Source organism: Schistocerca americana, chromosome 8, assembly GCF_021461395.2.
Source record: "Schistocerca americana isolate TAMUIC-IGC-003095 chromosome 8, iqSchAmer2.1, whole genome shotgun sequence".
NCBI lineage: Eukaryota > Metazoa > Arthropoda > Insecta > Orthoptera > Acrididae > Schistocerca > Schistocerca americana.
This window is the reverse complement of record NC_060126.1, coordinates 152,154,937-152,168,694: the sequence shown is the minus strand read 5'-3', so window position 1 is coordinate 152,168,694 and position 13,758 is coordinate 152,154,937. Positions and strand designations below refer to the sequence as shown.

The 13,758-nt window shown below is 40.8% G+C and overlaps 2 protein-coding genes across 4 annotated transcripts in view; one reads left to right on the top strand and one right to left on the bottom strand.

Annotated features, from left to right (window-relative positions):
* The window catches only part of LOC124544734 (histone-lysine N-methyltransferase SETD1B), a 165,084-nt gene extending 152,643 nt beyond the window's left edge, over positions 1–12,441 (bottom strand). The window contains exons 1-2 of one of the 3 annotated variants that reach the window (XM_047123386.1): positions 12,178–12,441; positions 11,586–11,836 (exon numbers count right to left, since the gene is read on the bottom strand). In XM_047123386.1, the coding sequence (XP_046979342.1) occupies positions 11,586–11,834 (249 nt within the window). In that variant the 5' untranslated portion in view covers positions 11,835–11,836; positions 12,178–12,441. Of the gene's footprint in view, positions 1–11,585; positions 11,837–11,929; positions 12,154–12,177 lie in introns of those variants that run through there. The other 2 variants (XM_047123388.1, XM_047123387.1) reach the window with 2 other exon arrangements.
* A 38-nt stretch (positions 12,442–12,479) lies between these two features.
* On the top strand, positions 12,480–13,293 carry LOC124544735 (cytochrome b-c1 complex subunit 6, mitochondrial-like). The gene is made up of 3 exons (XM_047123389.1): positions 12,480–12,636; positions 12,739–12,842; positions 13,002–13,293. The coding sequence occupies exons 2-3, from the start codon at positions 12,747–12,749 to the stop codon at positions 13,173–13,175; spliced, it is 270 nt and encodes an 89-aa protein (XP_046979345.1). The 5' UTR covers positions 12,480–12,636; positions 12,739–12,746; the 3' UTR covers positions 13,176–13,293.
* Positions 13,294–13,758: the final 465 nt, after the last annotated feature.

Here is a 13,758-nt window from a genome sequence, read left to right as displayed (position 1 = left end):
AAGGCCATTAACAAGACAAATTTCCCACCATTACAAAGGTAGAAGGTAAAGTTCCACATCTGAACCTGATGAGCCAATGAGGCCTGGCCTGTTGGACCAACATGTATGTCATCCTCTGCCAATAGTGCCATCAGACGCAGAGCGGAGGAGCATGCAGTCAACACACTGCTCTCCTGGTTGTTGTTGAATTTCTTAACCTCTTCATCCTTCAACCGCTACTAATCGGTCGGGTAGCCTCCTCAGTTGGCCTCACAAAGCTGACTGCATCTGTACCAGTTCTTCCGCCAAGGAAAAATCCCAGGCAGTACTGACAAGGGAACCTCCCCATCGCACCCCCCTCAGATTTAGTTATAAGTTGGCACAGTGGATAGGCCTTGATAAACTGAACACAGATCAATTGAGAAAACAGGAAGAAGTTGTGTGGAACTGTGAAAAAATAAGCAAAATATACAAACTGAGTAGCCCATGGGCGACATACGCAATATCATGGAGACAGTTAGCACACGAGCGCCGTGGTCTCGTGGTAGCGTGAGGAGCTGCAGAAGGAGAGGTCCTTGGTTCAAGTCTCCCCATCAAGTGAAAATTTTACTTTCTTTATTTTTGCATAGTTATTATCTGTCCATTCGTTCATTGACGTCTCTGTTAACTGTAATAAGTTTAGTGTCTGTGTTTTGTGACCGCATCGCAAAACCGTGCGATTAGTAGACGAAAGGACGTGCCTCTCCAATGGGAGCCAAAAACATTTGATCGCAAGGTCATAGGTCAACCGATTCCTCCACAGGAAAACACATCTGATATATTCTACACGACACTGGTGACGGCATGTGCGTCACATGACAGGAATATGTTGTCGACCCACCTAACTTGTACACTTGGCGAACGGGTAAAAAGATTCTTCTACCTTGCCCGATTTAGGTTTTCTTGTGAATTTGATAATCACTCCCAAAAAAGTGGTGAAAACATAAGAGTTTGTCACACAAACTGAAAATAAAAATGTAAACTTTTCACTCGATGGAAGATTTGAACCAAGGACCTTTCGTTCCGCAGCTGCTCACGTTACCACGAGACCACGGCGCTCATGCGTTTCCGGCGTCCTTGATGTTGCCTATCTTCCCATGAACTACTCAGTTTGTATCTTTGGTTATTTTTTCACAGTTCCACACAACTTCTTCCTGTTTTCTCAATTGATCTGTGTTCAGTTTTTCAAGGCCTATCCACTGTGTCAACTTATAACTAAATCTGAGGGGGGTGCGATGGGGAGGTTCCCTTGTGAGAATCAAAGAGATGGCAGTCAGCCATGCTGACCACTCACAAAACTAAGTTGAAATGAAGACAAGATCTTGATGCTATAGATTACCTAAGAGCCAGTACTGAAGCAACACTCAGTCACAGAGAATTTATCAGACTGTATGGGGTAAGTTTACCACTGATGACCAGCACACTCTTGATAAGTAATTCATGTCCTGTACTTAACTTCTGACAAGGAATATTTGAGAGAAAGGGTGGGGGTGGGGAAGGGGCAGCTGTGACTCATAAGTTTCCTCTGAACAGAAAATCATTTTATAGTTGGCAGAAACATTAGAACTGACATATGAAGTGAAGGCCAACAGATCACTCAGCCTTGATTGTTTATAATTGAAATGATGACACCTTTTAGCAGTCAGTATACAGTAAAATGATGTGCACATACCCAAATTTCAAAGTAAATATATTTCACCACTTTCTACACCACGGGCAACCTTAAAACTCTGGTGCACAGGACATTTAATACTGCTGATAATAAGAATAGCCTACAGACAGAACACTTTTATTTGAAATGATCTTTTAAAGCAAACTGATACTATCAACAACACATTCACAATACAAACCAGGAACATGTATGGTGGATATAAGGAACACCTATGGTGGACATAGAAGCTATAGAAAGGTTTAGATCAACAGCTTTCTTGTCACATATACCAAGATGGGGTGAATTAATCTCTTTAAGGCTTATCGCAATAACAAACCCTTAATTTCAGAAATACCAAAACATTAAATACAAGCCATTAGCTCTGACTTGTGACACCATCAAACATAATGGACCATGCTGTAAAACATTCTAGATGTGGAAAGACAAAAACAATTTCATTATACAAAATCGAACCAAGTAATTTGAAGAGCAACATGAAGCTATTGAGACAACCATGGAAATTAGGGGGTATTGTGCAAGGACAAAAAAAAAAAATGATGTTCTAAGTAAAAAAAATTCATCAATCCTAAGATTACTTTGACCACCACAGTACTTTACTAGGCATGGCCCTGTTGGAGGTGATATGCTGTTGCCTTCCTCCAACCTTCAAAATGACTTAACCAGCCAGTTATAGGTGGGCCTACAGTTTAACATGGAATCTGAACCCTGGTGCAACTCTCCATTTTTCACATCAACAAATACTGCCAGAGTAAAAGAAAGGGCAAAAGCCAAATACAAATCTTAGGACTAATGGAGGATCGAACCCAAGACCTTTGGATTTGTAGTGTGACATTATATCACCGAACCACTGAGCCTCATCTACAAACATATACTGACATTCCAAACAAATCCGGAAAGACTAGATTACATGAAATCCACAAAATTGATACTGTCAACTTCAGTAAATCTAGATAAGTAAACTGAGCTCTATGATACCAACACACAAATAAATCTGCGAAAGCACAAATTATTCTAAAAACTGGTACTGAAAACTTCACCCATGTATCTAGAACAAACGCTACAATACCAAAAAACCATAACAATATTATGAAAGGGAAAGTTGCCATTCATTATACGGTGGAGATGCTACGTACCAGACAGGCACAACAAAAAGACTATCACAAATAAGCTTTTGGCCAACAACGCCTTTGCGAAAAATAGAGAGAGAAAAAAACAACAACAACACACACACACACACACACACACACACACACACACACGACTGCAGTCTCTGGCAGCTGAAGCTACACTTCAATCAGCAGCAGCAGTGCATGATGGGAGTGGCAACTGGGTGAGGGTAAGGAGGAGGCTGGAGCGGGGAGGGATAGTAGGGTAGGGGTGGGGGGCAGTGGTGTGCTGCTGGGGAGCACACAGAGACAATGTGGAGAGAGGGTAGGGCAGCTAACTGCAATCAAGAGGTTAGATGGAGGGCAGGGGAGAGGTGGTAGGGGTTTCAGTAAAGGAGAGATGTAAAAAGACTGTGTGTGTTGGTGGAATGATGGCTGTGTAGTGCTGGAATGGGAACAGGGAAGGGGCTGGATGGTTAAAGACAATGACTAATGACAGTTGAGATCAGGAGGGTTATGGGAATGTAGGATATATTGGAGGGAGAGTTGCCACCTGCGCTATTCAGAAAAGCTGGTGTTGGTGAGAAGGATCCATATGGCACTGGCTGTGAAGCTGTCACTGAAATGAAGGATGATGTTTCGGGCAATGTGCTCAGTAACAGGTTTGTCCACTTCTTTCTTGGCCACAGTTTATCAGTAGCCATTCAGGCGGACAGACAGCTTGTTGCTTAACATCCACACATAGAATGCAGCACAGTGGTTGCAGCTTAGCTTGTAGATCACATGACTGGTTTCACAGGTAGCTCTGCCTTTGATGGAATAGGTGATGCTTGTGACCGAACTGGAGTATGTAGTGGTGGGAGAATGTATGGGACAGGTCTTGCATTTAGGTCTATTACAAGGATATGAGCCATGAGGTAAGGGGTTGGGAGCAGGGGTTGTGTAAGAATGAATGAGACTATTGTGTAGGTTCGGTGGACTGCGGAAAACCATTGTGGGAGTGGTGGAAACGACAGTGGGCAGGACATTTCTCATATCAGGACACGACGAGAGGTAGTCGAACCCTGGCAGAGAAGGTAATTCAGTTGCTTCAGTCCTGCGTGGTACTAAGTAATGAGGGGAATGCTTCTCTGTGGCCAGACGGTGAGACTTTGGGAGATGGTGGGACACTGGAAAGATAAGGCATGGGAGATCTGTTTGGGAGGATAAATATGGTCTGTGAAGGCTTCAGTGAGACCCTCGGTATATTTCGAGAGGGACCTCTTGTCACTGCAGATACAGTGACCATCGGTGGCTACGCTGTATGGAAGGGACTTCTTGGTATGGAACTGATGGCAGCTGTTGCACCCGCTAATTACACCTCATCCAGGTACATCTGCTGCCCCCTTTCTTCACACTTATTCATTCTCAGACCTGCTACCCACAGTAACATATTTTTTTTTTTTATTATTTATATCTTTGCTTTGATCTCATAATGACTTCACGCCAATTTTAGTGAGTTTTTGCCTTTCACTATCACCAACTCCCTCAGATTTCATCTTGTTTCCTGCTTTGTCACCCTTCTCGTGATTTTCACCACGTATTTGGATGTATTTTTGTGAATTTTTTTGGACAGAATTCTAGATTATTTACACAATTTTACATGTTTTTTTCCACCACCATGGATCCTTCCTTCTTCCAGCTGCATCAATACAGAAGAGATTCCTTATCCCTATCCAGAACCCTGCCCCACATACTGGTCCTGCATTGCTGCTTGGCTCAAGGAATCCTTCCAAATGGCCTTACCATCAAATTATCCATCTCTGGCTGCCAATTCTACTTCCACAATGACCCCCATCTGTTCAGATTCTACCAATCCTTAGCCCTCACCAACATAGCCCTGCAAAACCATATCAACCAAGCCCCAACCTCATTGCAGTACTTTCTCTCCATCTGCAAAATTCACCTGCTATGCAATCCCAAATTCCTGGAACCTATAACACACATTGAAACTCTTCCCCTCCAGGAACCAGAGCAACATGCACAATGCCACCTCAAAAAACTCTCCATCCTGCTTACTTCCTACTCCCGCTTTGGATTACCACAGTCCACCACCATTACAACAACCTCCAAACCTTCCTCATGTTCCCTCATAGCTGACAGAGCCTGTGTTGCTGACCTACTACATTTACCCCACCCCTCCAAAACTCCCTCCCACCACCACACAGAATCCAGAACCTAAACACATCAGAAACATAGTCATGAACCTTCAGAAGCCTTAGCCCCACAGAAATATCACTCTTTTCAAAAAGGCCTCACCTTTTGCCCCACTCCCACATTCACCCACGCAGGACTTGTTAAAGACCTTCTCTCCTCCTCCCAGTCCCTACAGTGGAAAAACTTTTCTGCCACTAACCTTATCAATCAGACTCAACAAAAGATCCCTGCCTGACTCCATTCACTCCTCCATCCAACAGTGATCCACTCCCACTGTTAACTTTCTAGAATTTCTTTACCTCCAACCTTGCCTCACCATCATTCCCCAAATCCATCAACATGCAAACTAACCCTACATTTGCAGAAAGAACTGCAGTCCACTATCTAAAAACTGATGCCGACCTTATAATTCTACCTGCGGACAAAGGCTCCAACACTGTTGTTTTGAACTGCAAGGATTACATGGCACAAGGACTCCACCACATACATCCACCTACAAACCTTCCACAGTAATCCCATCCCAGATATCCAGCATGATCTCCAGTCACTCCTCAAATCCTTAGGCTCATCCCAGAACCTCTTCCTGGAATCCATCTTCCTGCTCACCCCTACCACTCCCCACACTCCTACCTTCTATATGCTTCCTAAAGTCCATAAAATGAACCACTCAGAATGGTCCATTGTGGCCGGTTACTGTGCCTCCACTGAGAGAATCTCTGCTCTCATAGACCAACATCTTCAACCTATTACCCGGAACCTACCCTCCTATATAAAAGATACCAACCATTTCCTCCACCAACTCTCTACAGATCGTATCCCTTTACCACGTGTTACCCAGCTCATCACTACTGATGCCACCTCTCTTAACACTAATATCTCTAATGCCCATGGCCTTACCACTATCGAACACTACCTTTCCAAACACCTGATGAATTCCAAACCAACAACCTCCTTCCTTGTCACCATGGCCAACTACATCCTCAACCACAATTACTTCTCCTTTGAAGGCATTACCTAAAAACAAATCCAGAGTACAGCTAGGGGACCTGCAGGGCACCATTTATGCCAACTTATTCATGGGCCAATTAGAGGAAACCTTCCAAATCACTCAGAATTCTAAAACCCTCACCAAGTTCAGATTAACTGATGGCATCTCTGCAAACTCTGTCGAGAGTGAGGATACCCTATCCACATTCCTCCAGGACTCAATAGCTTCTCCTCCATTTGCTTCACCTGTTTCTACTCAACCCAAAATGTCACCTTCCTAGACACTGACCTCCACCTCTAAGATGGTTACATCAGTACCTCTCTCCATATTAGAGATGGGTAAACTGAAACAAGTAACTGTTTCAAAACAAATGAAACAGTACAATGTAATGTTTCGATACGCTGTTTCGAAACAGTGAAACAGTGTGTGTTTTGTAATCTAATAAACCTACACATTTTATCATCTTGAATGTCTACCGTATACGTATGTCCATATAAACACAAATGAGGTGCGAGAGCGCTAATCATATTGCAGGAAGTATGAAACTATCACTTAGGTGTCTTTGCAGTTTCGTATTTCCTGCAGCTAATGCACTCCTTTCGTGTCGTGTGACTTTCATACTTTTCAATTGGCTGAGGACAGCCATAGCTGAAGACAGAAGAACCACCACGAACGTAACTGGAGGTGGGAGCAAACTGCAGAAACAACGGATTTGCTACTGGGATTCCTACATTCCGTTAGTATGGGTAATATACCCATCTTGCTAATTTCCCTGCACACAAAGGGAATCATTGTGGATAATAGGCACAGTGAATATAGACTCACAAATAACGCCAAATAATTTGAATAAATAACAGAATACAACAGAAAAAAATGTTGTCTTTCAAGGTGTTTCAAACCATTACTATAAATTCACCATGCATCCCAGCCCTTCCAGTTCACCATAACACTATCAGTGATATGTCAAACAGATTGCTTGCAATTATACCTACATCATATAATAACTGTCACTCTACGCCTTTTTTTATTCAAAATATGCGTTTCTTAATATGATTACTGCACATGAACAGAGAAGCGTATGTTATAAAAAAAGTGTAATTTAACTGAATGATTCTCACATATTTATTATTTTGAATGTGAATAGTATGTGTTGTTTTATTGTTTGGTTAGTGTTTATAAAGCAGATGTTATGCCATTTCGGAATAGGACAGTCAGCTAGAAACGAAGCTTTATTTTCGGATATCGTAAGCTTCACGCTATTGCTTGCCAAAAAGATTTCGAAACTCTTGAAAGTGTTTCATGAAGTGGGATGTTGTGTTTCAGTACCAGTGCCGAGCCCGAATCTCGTCTGACACAGAGTGGAATGAAACATCACTGTTTCGATACAATTAGTCAGTTTCAAGCACAGGTGGACTGAAACAGCCTTATTTTGAGACAACGATAGAGTTTCTGTGTCTGGCTCGAGATCGAATCTGGTCCGGTTATCCGAGACAGGGGCGGAATAAAACACGACTGTTTCGAAACAGTGAACCACAGTCATTCCGAATCTATGAGCTAAGCTGCAACCACTGCACTGCATTCTATGTGGGCACGACAACCAACAAGCTGTCTGTCCTCATGAATGGCCACTGACAAACTGCAGCCAAGAAAGAAACAAGTGGACCACCATGTTGCTGAGCACACTGCCCAACACAACATCCTTTAAGGCAATAACAGCTTCATAGCCTGTTCCATATGGATTCTTCCCACTGACACCAGCTTTTCTGAATTGCACAGGAGGGAACTCTCCCTGCAATATATCCTACATTCTTGCAACCTTCCTGGCCTCAACCTATGTTAGCCATTGTTGTAATGTATTGCGAATACATAGACAGAAGGATCCTTTATTGTATGATTATATGATAGCGGAACAAACAATGGTAGCAGTTACTTCTGTAAAATATCTGGGAGTATGCGTACGGAACGATTTGAAGTGGAATGATCATACAAAATTAATTGTTGGTAAGGCTGGTGCCAGGTGGAGATCCATTTGGGAGAGTCCTTAGAAAATTTAGTGCATCAACAAAGGAGGTGGCTTACAAAACACTCGTTTGACCTATACTTGAGTATTGCTCATCAGTGTGAGATCCGTACCAGTCGGGTTGACAGAAGAGATAGAAAAGATCCAAAGAAGAGCAGCGCGTTTCGTCACAGGGTTATTTGGTAAGCGTGATAGCGTTACGGAGATGTTTAGCAAACTCAAGTGGCAGACTCTGCAAGAGAGGCGCTCTGCATCACAGCGTAGCTTGCTGTCCAGGTTTCGAGAGTGTGTGTTTCTGGATGAGGTATCTAATATATTGCTTCCCCCTACTTATACCTCCCGAGAAGATCACAAATGTAAAATTAGAGAGATTCGAGTGCACACGGAGACTTTCCGGCAGTCATTCTTCCCGCGAACCATATGCGACTGGAACAGGAAAGGGAGGTAATGACAGTGACACGTAAAGTGCCCTCTGCCACACACCATTGGGTGTCTTGCAGAGTATAAATGTAGATGTACCCATCCAGCCCCTTCCCTGTTCCCATTCAACACTACACAGTCCTCATTCCACCAACACACACAGTCTTTTTGCTTCTCTCCTTTTCCACTACCCCCACCCCACCTTTCCCCTGCCAAGCAGACCACTGCCCCTCACCCCTACCCTACTATCCCTCCCCCTCCCTGCCTCAGCCTCCTCCTTACCCTCACCCAGTTGCCACTCCCATCATGCACTGCTCCTGGTGCTCGCAGTGTGGCTTCAACTGCCAGAAACTGCATTCATGTGTGTGCGAGTAGCGTTCGCATCGGCATTTGTGAGTGTGTGTATTTTCTGAGAAAGGCCTTGTTGGCTGAAAGATTATTTGTGACCGTCTTCTTGTTGTGCCTATCTGCGATTCAGCATCTCCACTAAATAGTGAGTGGCAACTTTCCTGTTTTTAATATTGTTACATTGCATCCTGGATTTTCCATTCATTGTTTGAAGAACCAAAACATATTGCTCTGTCATCGAAAACCTCGTTTAACCAAAATGGCTACTAGAGCAAAAGCAGTGATACCAAAAAACCATAACTCTTTGATCTAACTGTTACTGAAAATCACACCGGACCTAAATACCTAGAACAAACTCTACAATATTCATTAGTCTTTACCATTATTAACTGCAAGTAATAATCAAACCCACAAAGTCATTAAAAATTTCTTCAACATGAAATTCAGTATACAATGAAGACAACAAAGCAGAAATCAACATCTCTCTCTCTCTCTCTCTCTCTCTCTCTCTCTCTCTCTCTCTCTTTCCCCCCCTTTTCCTGCCACCACACATACTTGGCAAGCAAACCATACAACTTTAAGAAGTTTATCATTGCCACCATACCACCACTCATTTCATCATGTGACAATCTAATATGGAATTATCTATTCAAATTTGTAACTAATAACAAATGCAAAGCAAAAATTAAAAATCCAAATATTAGTAATGCACTAAACTACCAATTCCAATTAGCTTGCCACAAATTTGATGCCAATAACTACTAACAAACGCAAAAGTAACATGAAGCAGACAAGTAATATAATACACCTAAAAGATAACACTGCACCTGTCCAGTCACTAACAATATTCAATTGTGTACCATCGACATTCAACACCAAAAAGAGAGCCACCACTTGGTACAAAATGCCCTCTTCAAACAAAACCACCTCCAAAATATTGACATGTAACTCTAGAGGGTGCCAACACACACAACAAAATATCCTTTATAAACATGATCAATTTCAAATGCACTGAACAACCATGACACCACGTAACATAGCACTCATGATGCGAGTCCAAACTTACAGCAAGTTCTGCATGTTTCAGTTGAGGCCTAATTTCATTGGTGTCAGAAAAATCATATTTTTAACATTTTCCTATAACATGGAAGAACACAATATGAATTTTGAAACAGACACGGTGAAAGGGAAAAATACTGGTAGCAAATCATATTTTGTGGTCGTGCAATCAATGCCTTTCAAAATCTGTAGGTCCATTAATGCCTACTATTACAACTCTACTTCTGCTTCTGTTTCACAACTATGTCAATTAATGTAACAGTCATACGTATTAGTCGTAAGACTTACTACTAGGACCTTACGGTAAACCCACAGATTTGTAAACATAGTGTGTGCCCAGAAATTACCAAAATCACTTTCTGTTTATACTGGAGCCTTACTCCCATGAATTTATTTAACAGATGCACTATGTGTACTGTAAGGTTCACCCTCCTCCTTCCCACCGTTACCTAATTCAATTTAAATTTTACGCGTAACACACAGTCTTTTTGGTTGATCATTTCTTTTTTCCCCCAGAGTAAGCTGATCTTAAACTGCATGTATGATAATACATTCAAGTTTAATATTTCATTTCTTATTTATTAGTTTTAATGCCATTGCCAGCTTTAGAGTGTTACTCAACTGACATTATCTAAAAATATTTACTGCACTCACAATCCAATATCACTGTACCACAATATAATCACAGCTACTAGTTTACAGTTTTAATAATAGCTATGTGACTTCATTATATATAAGATGATCAGATTAGTAACCTGTATTCTTCCAATTTAAAAAGGAAAAGAACAACTTACTACCCATGTTTCACAAAATTTTGAGTTGCAAACAACAGTCAACATAACCTCAAAATGTCAGCTATGAAGTTACACACACCATATCCTCTTAACAGAAAGTAGAAATTTAAATCACATATTCTACAAATATACAGTATTAAATTTTTCTGAAAAGCTCCCATGATTTCAAAGTTCTCAGTAGTACAACAACAGCAATCACATTAATGGTGTATTACTTCCTTATCTAAATCTGTGACTGACATTGGAAAGCAAAAGACTGAGAATTTGCAACAACATGCTACTAATGCAAGAGTCTGGCGTCATAATATGGGCCACCAATTAATATTAGGGGCCAGAACGGAAATGAAAACGAGAAAACTATCGAAAATGCTTTTTAACTTGCATAAACCCAAACACGGTGCAAAAATTTATAACTGTTTTGATATTTTTTGTAGAGGATAACATACTCTTAACTTAGAATTCAGGAAGAAAGTCAACTGCTGTCGAAAATTGAGCCAATCTCGTCCTGTTAGTTGACAACGTTTTTCATTCAGTCATTGTTTATTAGATAATGAAAGTTGACAGAAGTATACATTGAAGTGTCTACGACTTCATATTCACCAAAATTTCGCTGTCAGAATGAACATCAAGCAAGAGACCACCGGCACTGATGTTAGTGGGCGAGTTTCCTACGATTCATTTGTCAACAAGGTGTTTATGTTGTTAGAACAGTTTTGCTCCTTGTAAACAGCTGTCAGGTTCCTTTACGACAATCGTATGCAGAGCATGTGTTTCGCATAACAACTGCAGAAGTATAATGACAGAACTGTTTACTATTTCGAATGCACTTATGCTAAAAAGGTTTACCTACTGAGTGTCAAAAGAGAGTCTATCTACTGTCAACGGAAAGAATATAAAAGTTACAAATTCAACACAGAACAGCTCAATATTTAAGCACTGCTAAATAACTGGTGCACATACGAACCTTGAATCTGGGAACTGGGATGTCTAGTGGCTCTAGTCTTGTCCATATTCTTGTAATTTGCGATCTCGGATCTCGAACCTGGACAGGAGGGTACGTAGGATCATTGAGCACCGTACCATCGTACCTGTACAACTTTGACGCACCTTTCACAAGACAGGGATCAACAACGAGCTTGTAGTTTCTTAGTTTGTTAGGGTTATGTGAACTTGGTCGTGCATTCGAATGCGTTTGCTCCATTATCACACTCATATCTGTAATAGAAAAACTTTAATGTTATAAACAAATTTCTCAGGCTCTTCAGACGGCAAACTAGAGCATGCACCACAATGAATACAAAAATAAACCTCCAATAACTACAGAAATGTACGAATGACACTAGAAACTTGAGACATACAACTATTTACTCAGACAATACACATCGCTAACACACTCGAAACCTGGGCTTTCACCTTAAACCCTGTCACGGCAGAAAAATATTGGTAAACAACCGTAAACTGGTCACGATGTTCATTTTTTAAGACATCAAGCGGTGCGATATTTGTTAAGGAGAATTTGGTAGGTAATATCTGTATCTTCAGCGAAGTTTACTTACCTGCATGAGAATGGAGGTGTCCTGTACGTGACAACTTATTTCTGACTGTTTATACATATCTTCTAAGGTTTCATTTAGCTTTTTAACAAGAGCACGACATCAGTCTCTCCATCATCATTCACTCCTAACCTCCATCAACTCCATGGTTACAGCATTATTTCATACGAAATACTTTCGACATTACTCGTGTAAAATCCCCTCCGGAAAATAAATATATTAGATTTTTGCAATTTACAGCATTTATGAAACACTTATCACTATATTTTATTACAGCTTCACTGTCAGGGTTTTAAATGTTTTCGTGACTAGATTTGTTATTGTTGAGTAAACCAGTCGACCATTGGTCGAAACACATTCGAGACAGGCATTCGCTCCAATCATCAACTTACGTACAAAGCAACGAAAGTATTCTCACTTTGCCTTCGAGTGGAATCGTTGAGGTGGTTCTGCGGTCATCAGGTGAATTGTTTGTAATATTTAAGCAATTTTGTTGTCTATTAACCCAGTGTTTGGGAAATTATTTCGTGTTCCTGTTCAATTAAATCCACATACTTGTCCCAGGCACCACCATGTCGCTGAAAGTAGCTGTACCAAATGTTAAAGCCCAGGAAGAAGCCGAAGAGGAGGAAGAGCAGGAGCTAGTAGATCCTCAACAGTCACTAAAGGTATATATATATATCATGCGAGCAGTAACATACATTTTTGCATATAATAGCGTTAAAGGAAGTTTTAAGTTAGGACTTTGCCACGCCATCGGCGTTACGGCAAAAATAGTGACCACAGTTGGAGCATTTCTCACTGTATTTTAATTACTTGTGTTACAGGAACAGTGTGGAGAAGAGAAGAAGTGTGCTGCAATGTATGAGAGATATCAAGCTTGCAATGATAGAGTAAATTCAAGAAGTAAAACGACGGAGACTTGCACTGAAGAACTGTTCGATTACCTTCATTGTGTGGATGTCTGTGTCAGCAAACAGTTATTTAAATTCCTTAAATGAGAATTCCTGAGGAAGAATGTAATTCAATTTCTGCTGTAGAGCATTGTGTATAGTGAAGCATCTACTGGCTTCTGTACAAATATAGAAATAAAAGTGTACATATTGGTGCCAAGGCTAATTTATGTATTATAATCCACTATGATTCTGTGTTCGTAAGAGTTTGAATGGCAGTGAAACAGAATAATTATTTTTTATTGGGAGTTGTTAACGATATGTACTCCAACACCTTTCCTCAATCTACTTTAAAGTCATATCACTTGTTGTATCAATCAACGCAACATTCAGTATGATAATTTGTGGTAGCATACTTTAACAGTATTTGGAAATAACCATACATTGTTCTCTTATTGCTTTGAAGATGTTTCACTTAATGTGGAGTATTATATATTCATGCATTGCCTCTGAGTAAGAAGAGAGTTAAAAGCGCCAAAGTGAGATAGAGATAGATTAGAAGTTGAGAACAAAACATTTATCAGTCTCTTTTCTATTCTTTCTGAGATATGTAATCAAGAAAAGGTGAGAAGGATACATCTAGGATGAGGAAGAACAGCAATATCTTTCCCCACAAGAAAATAGTGTACAA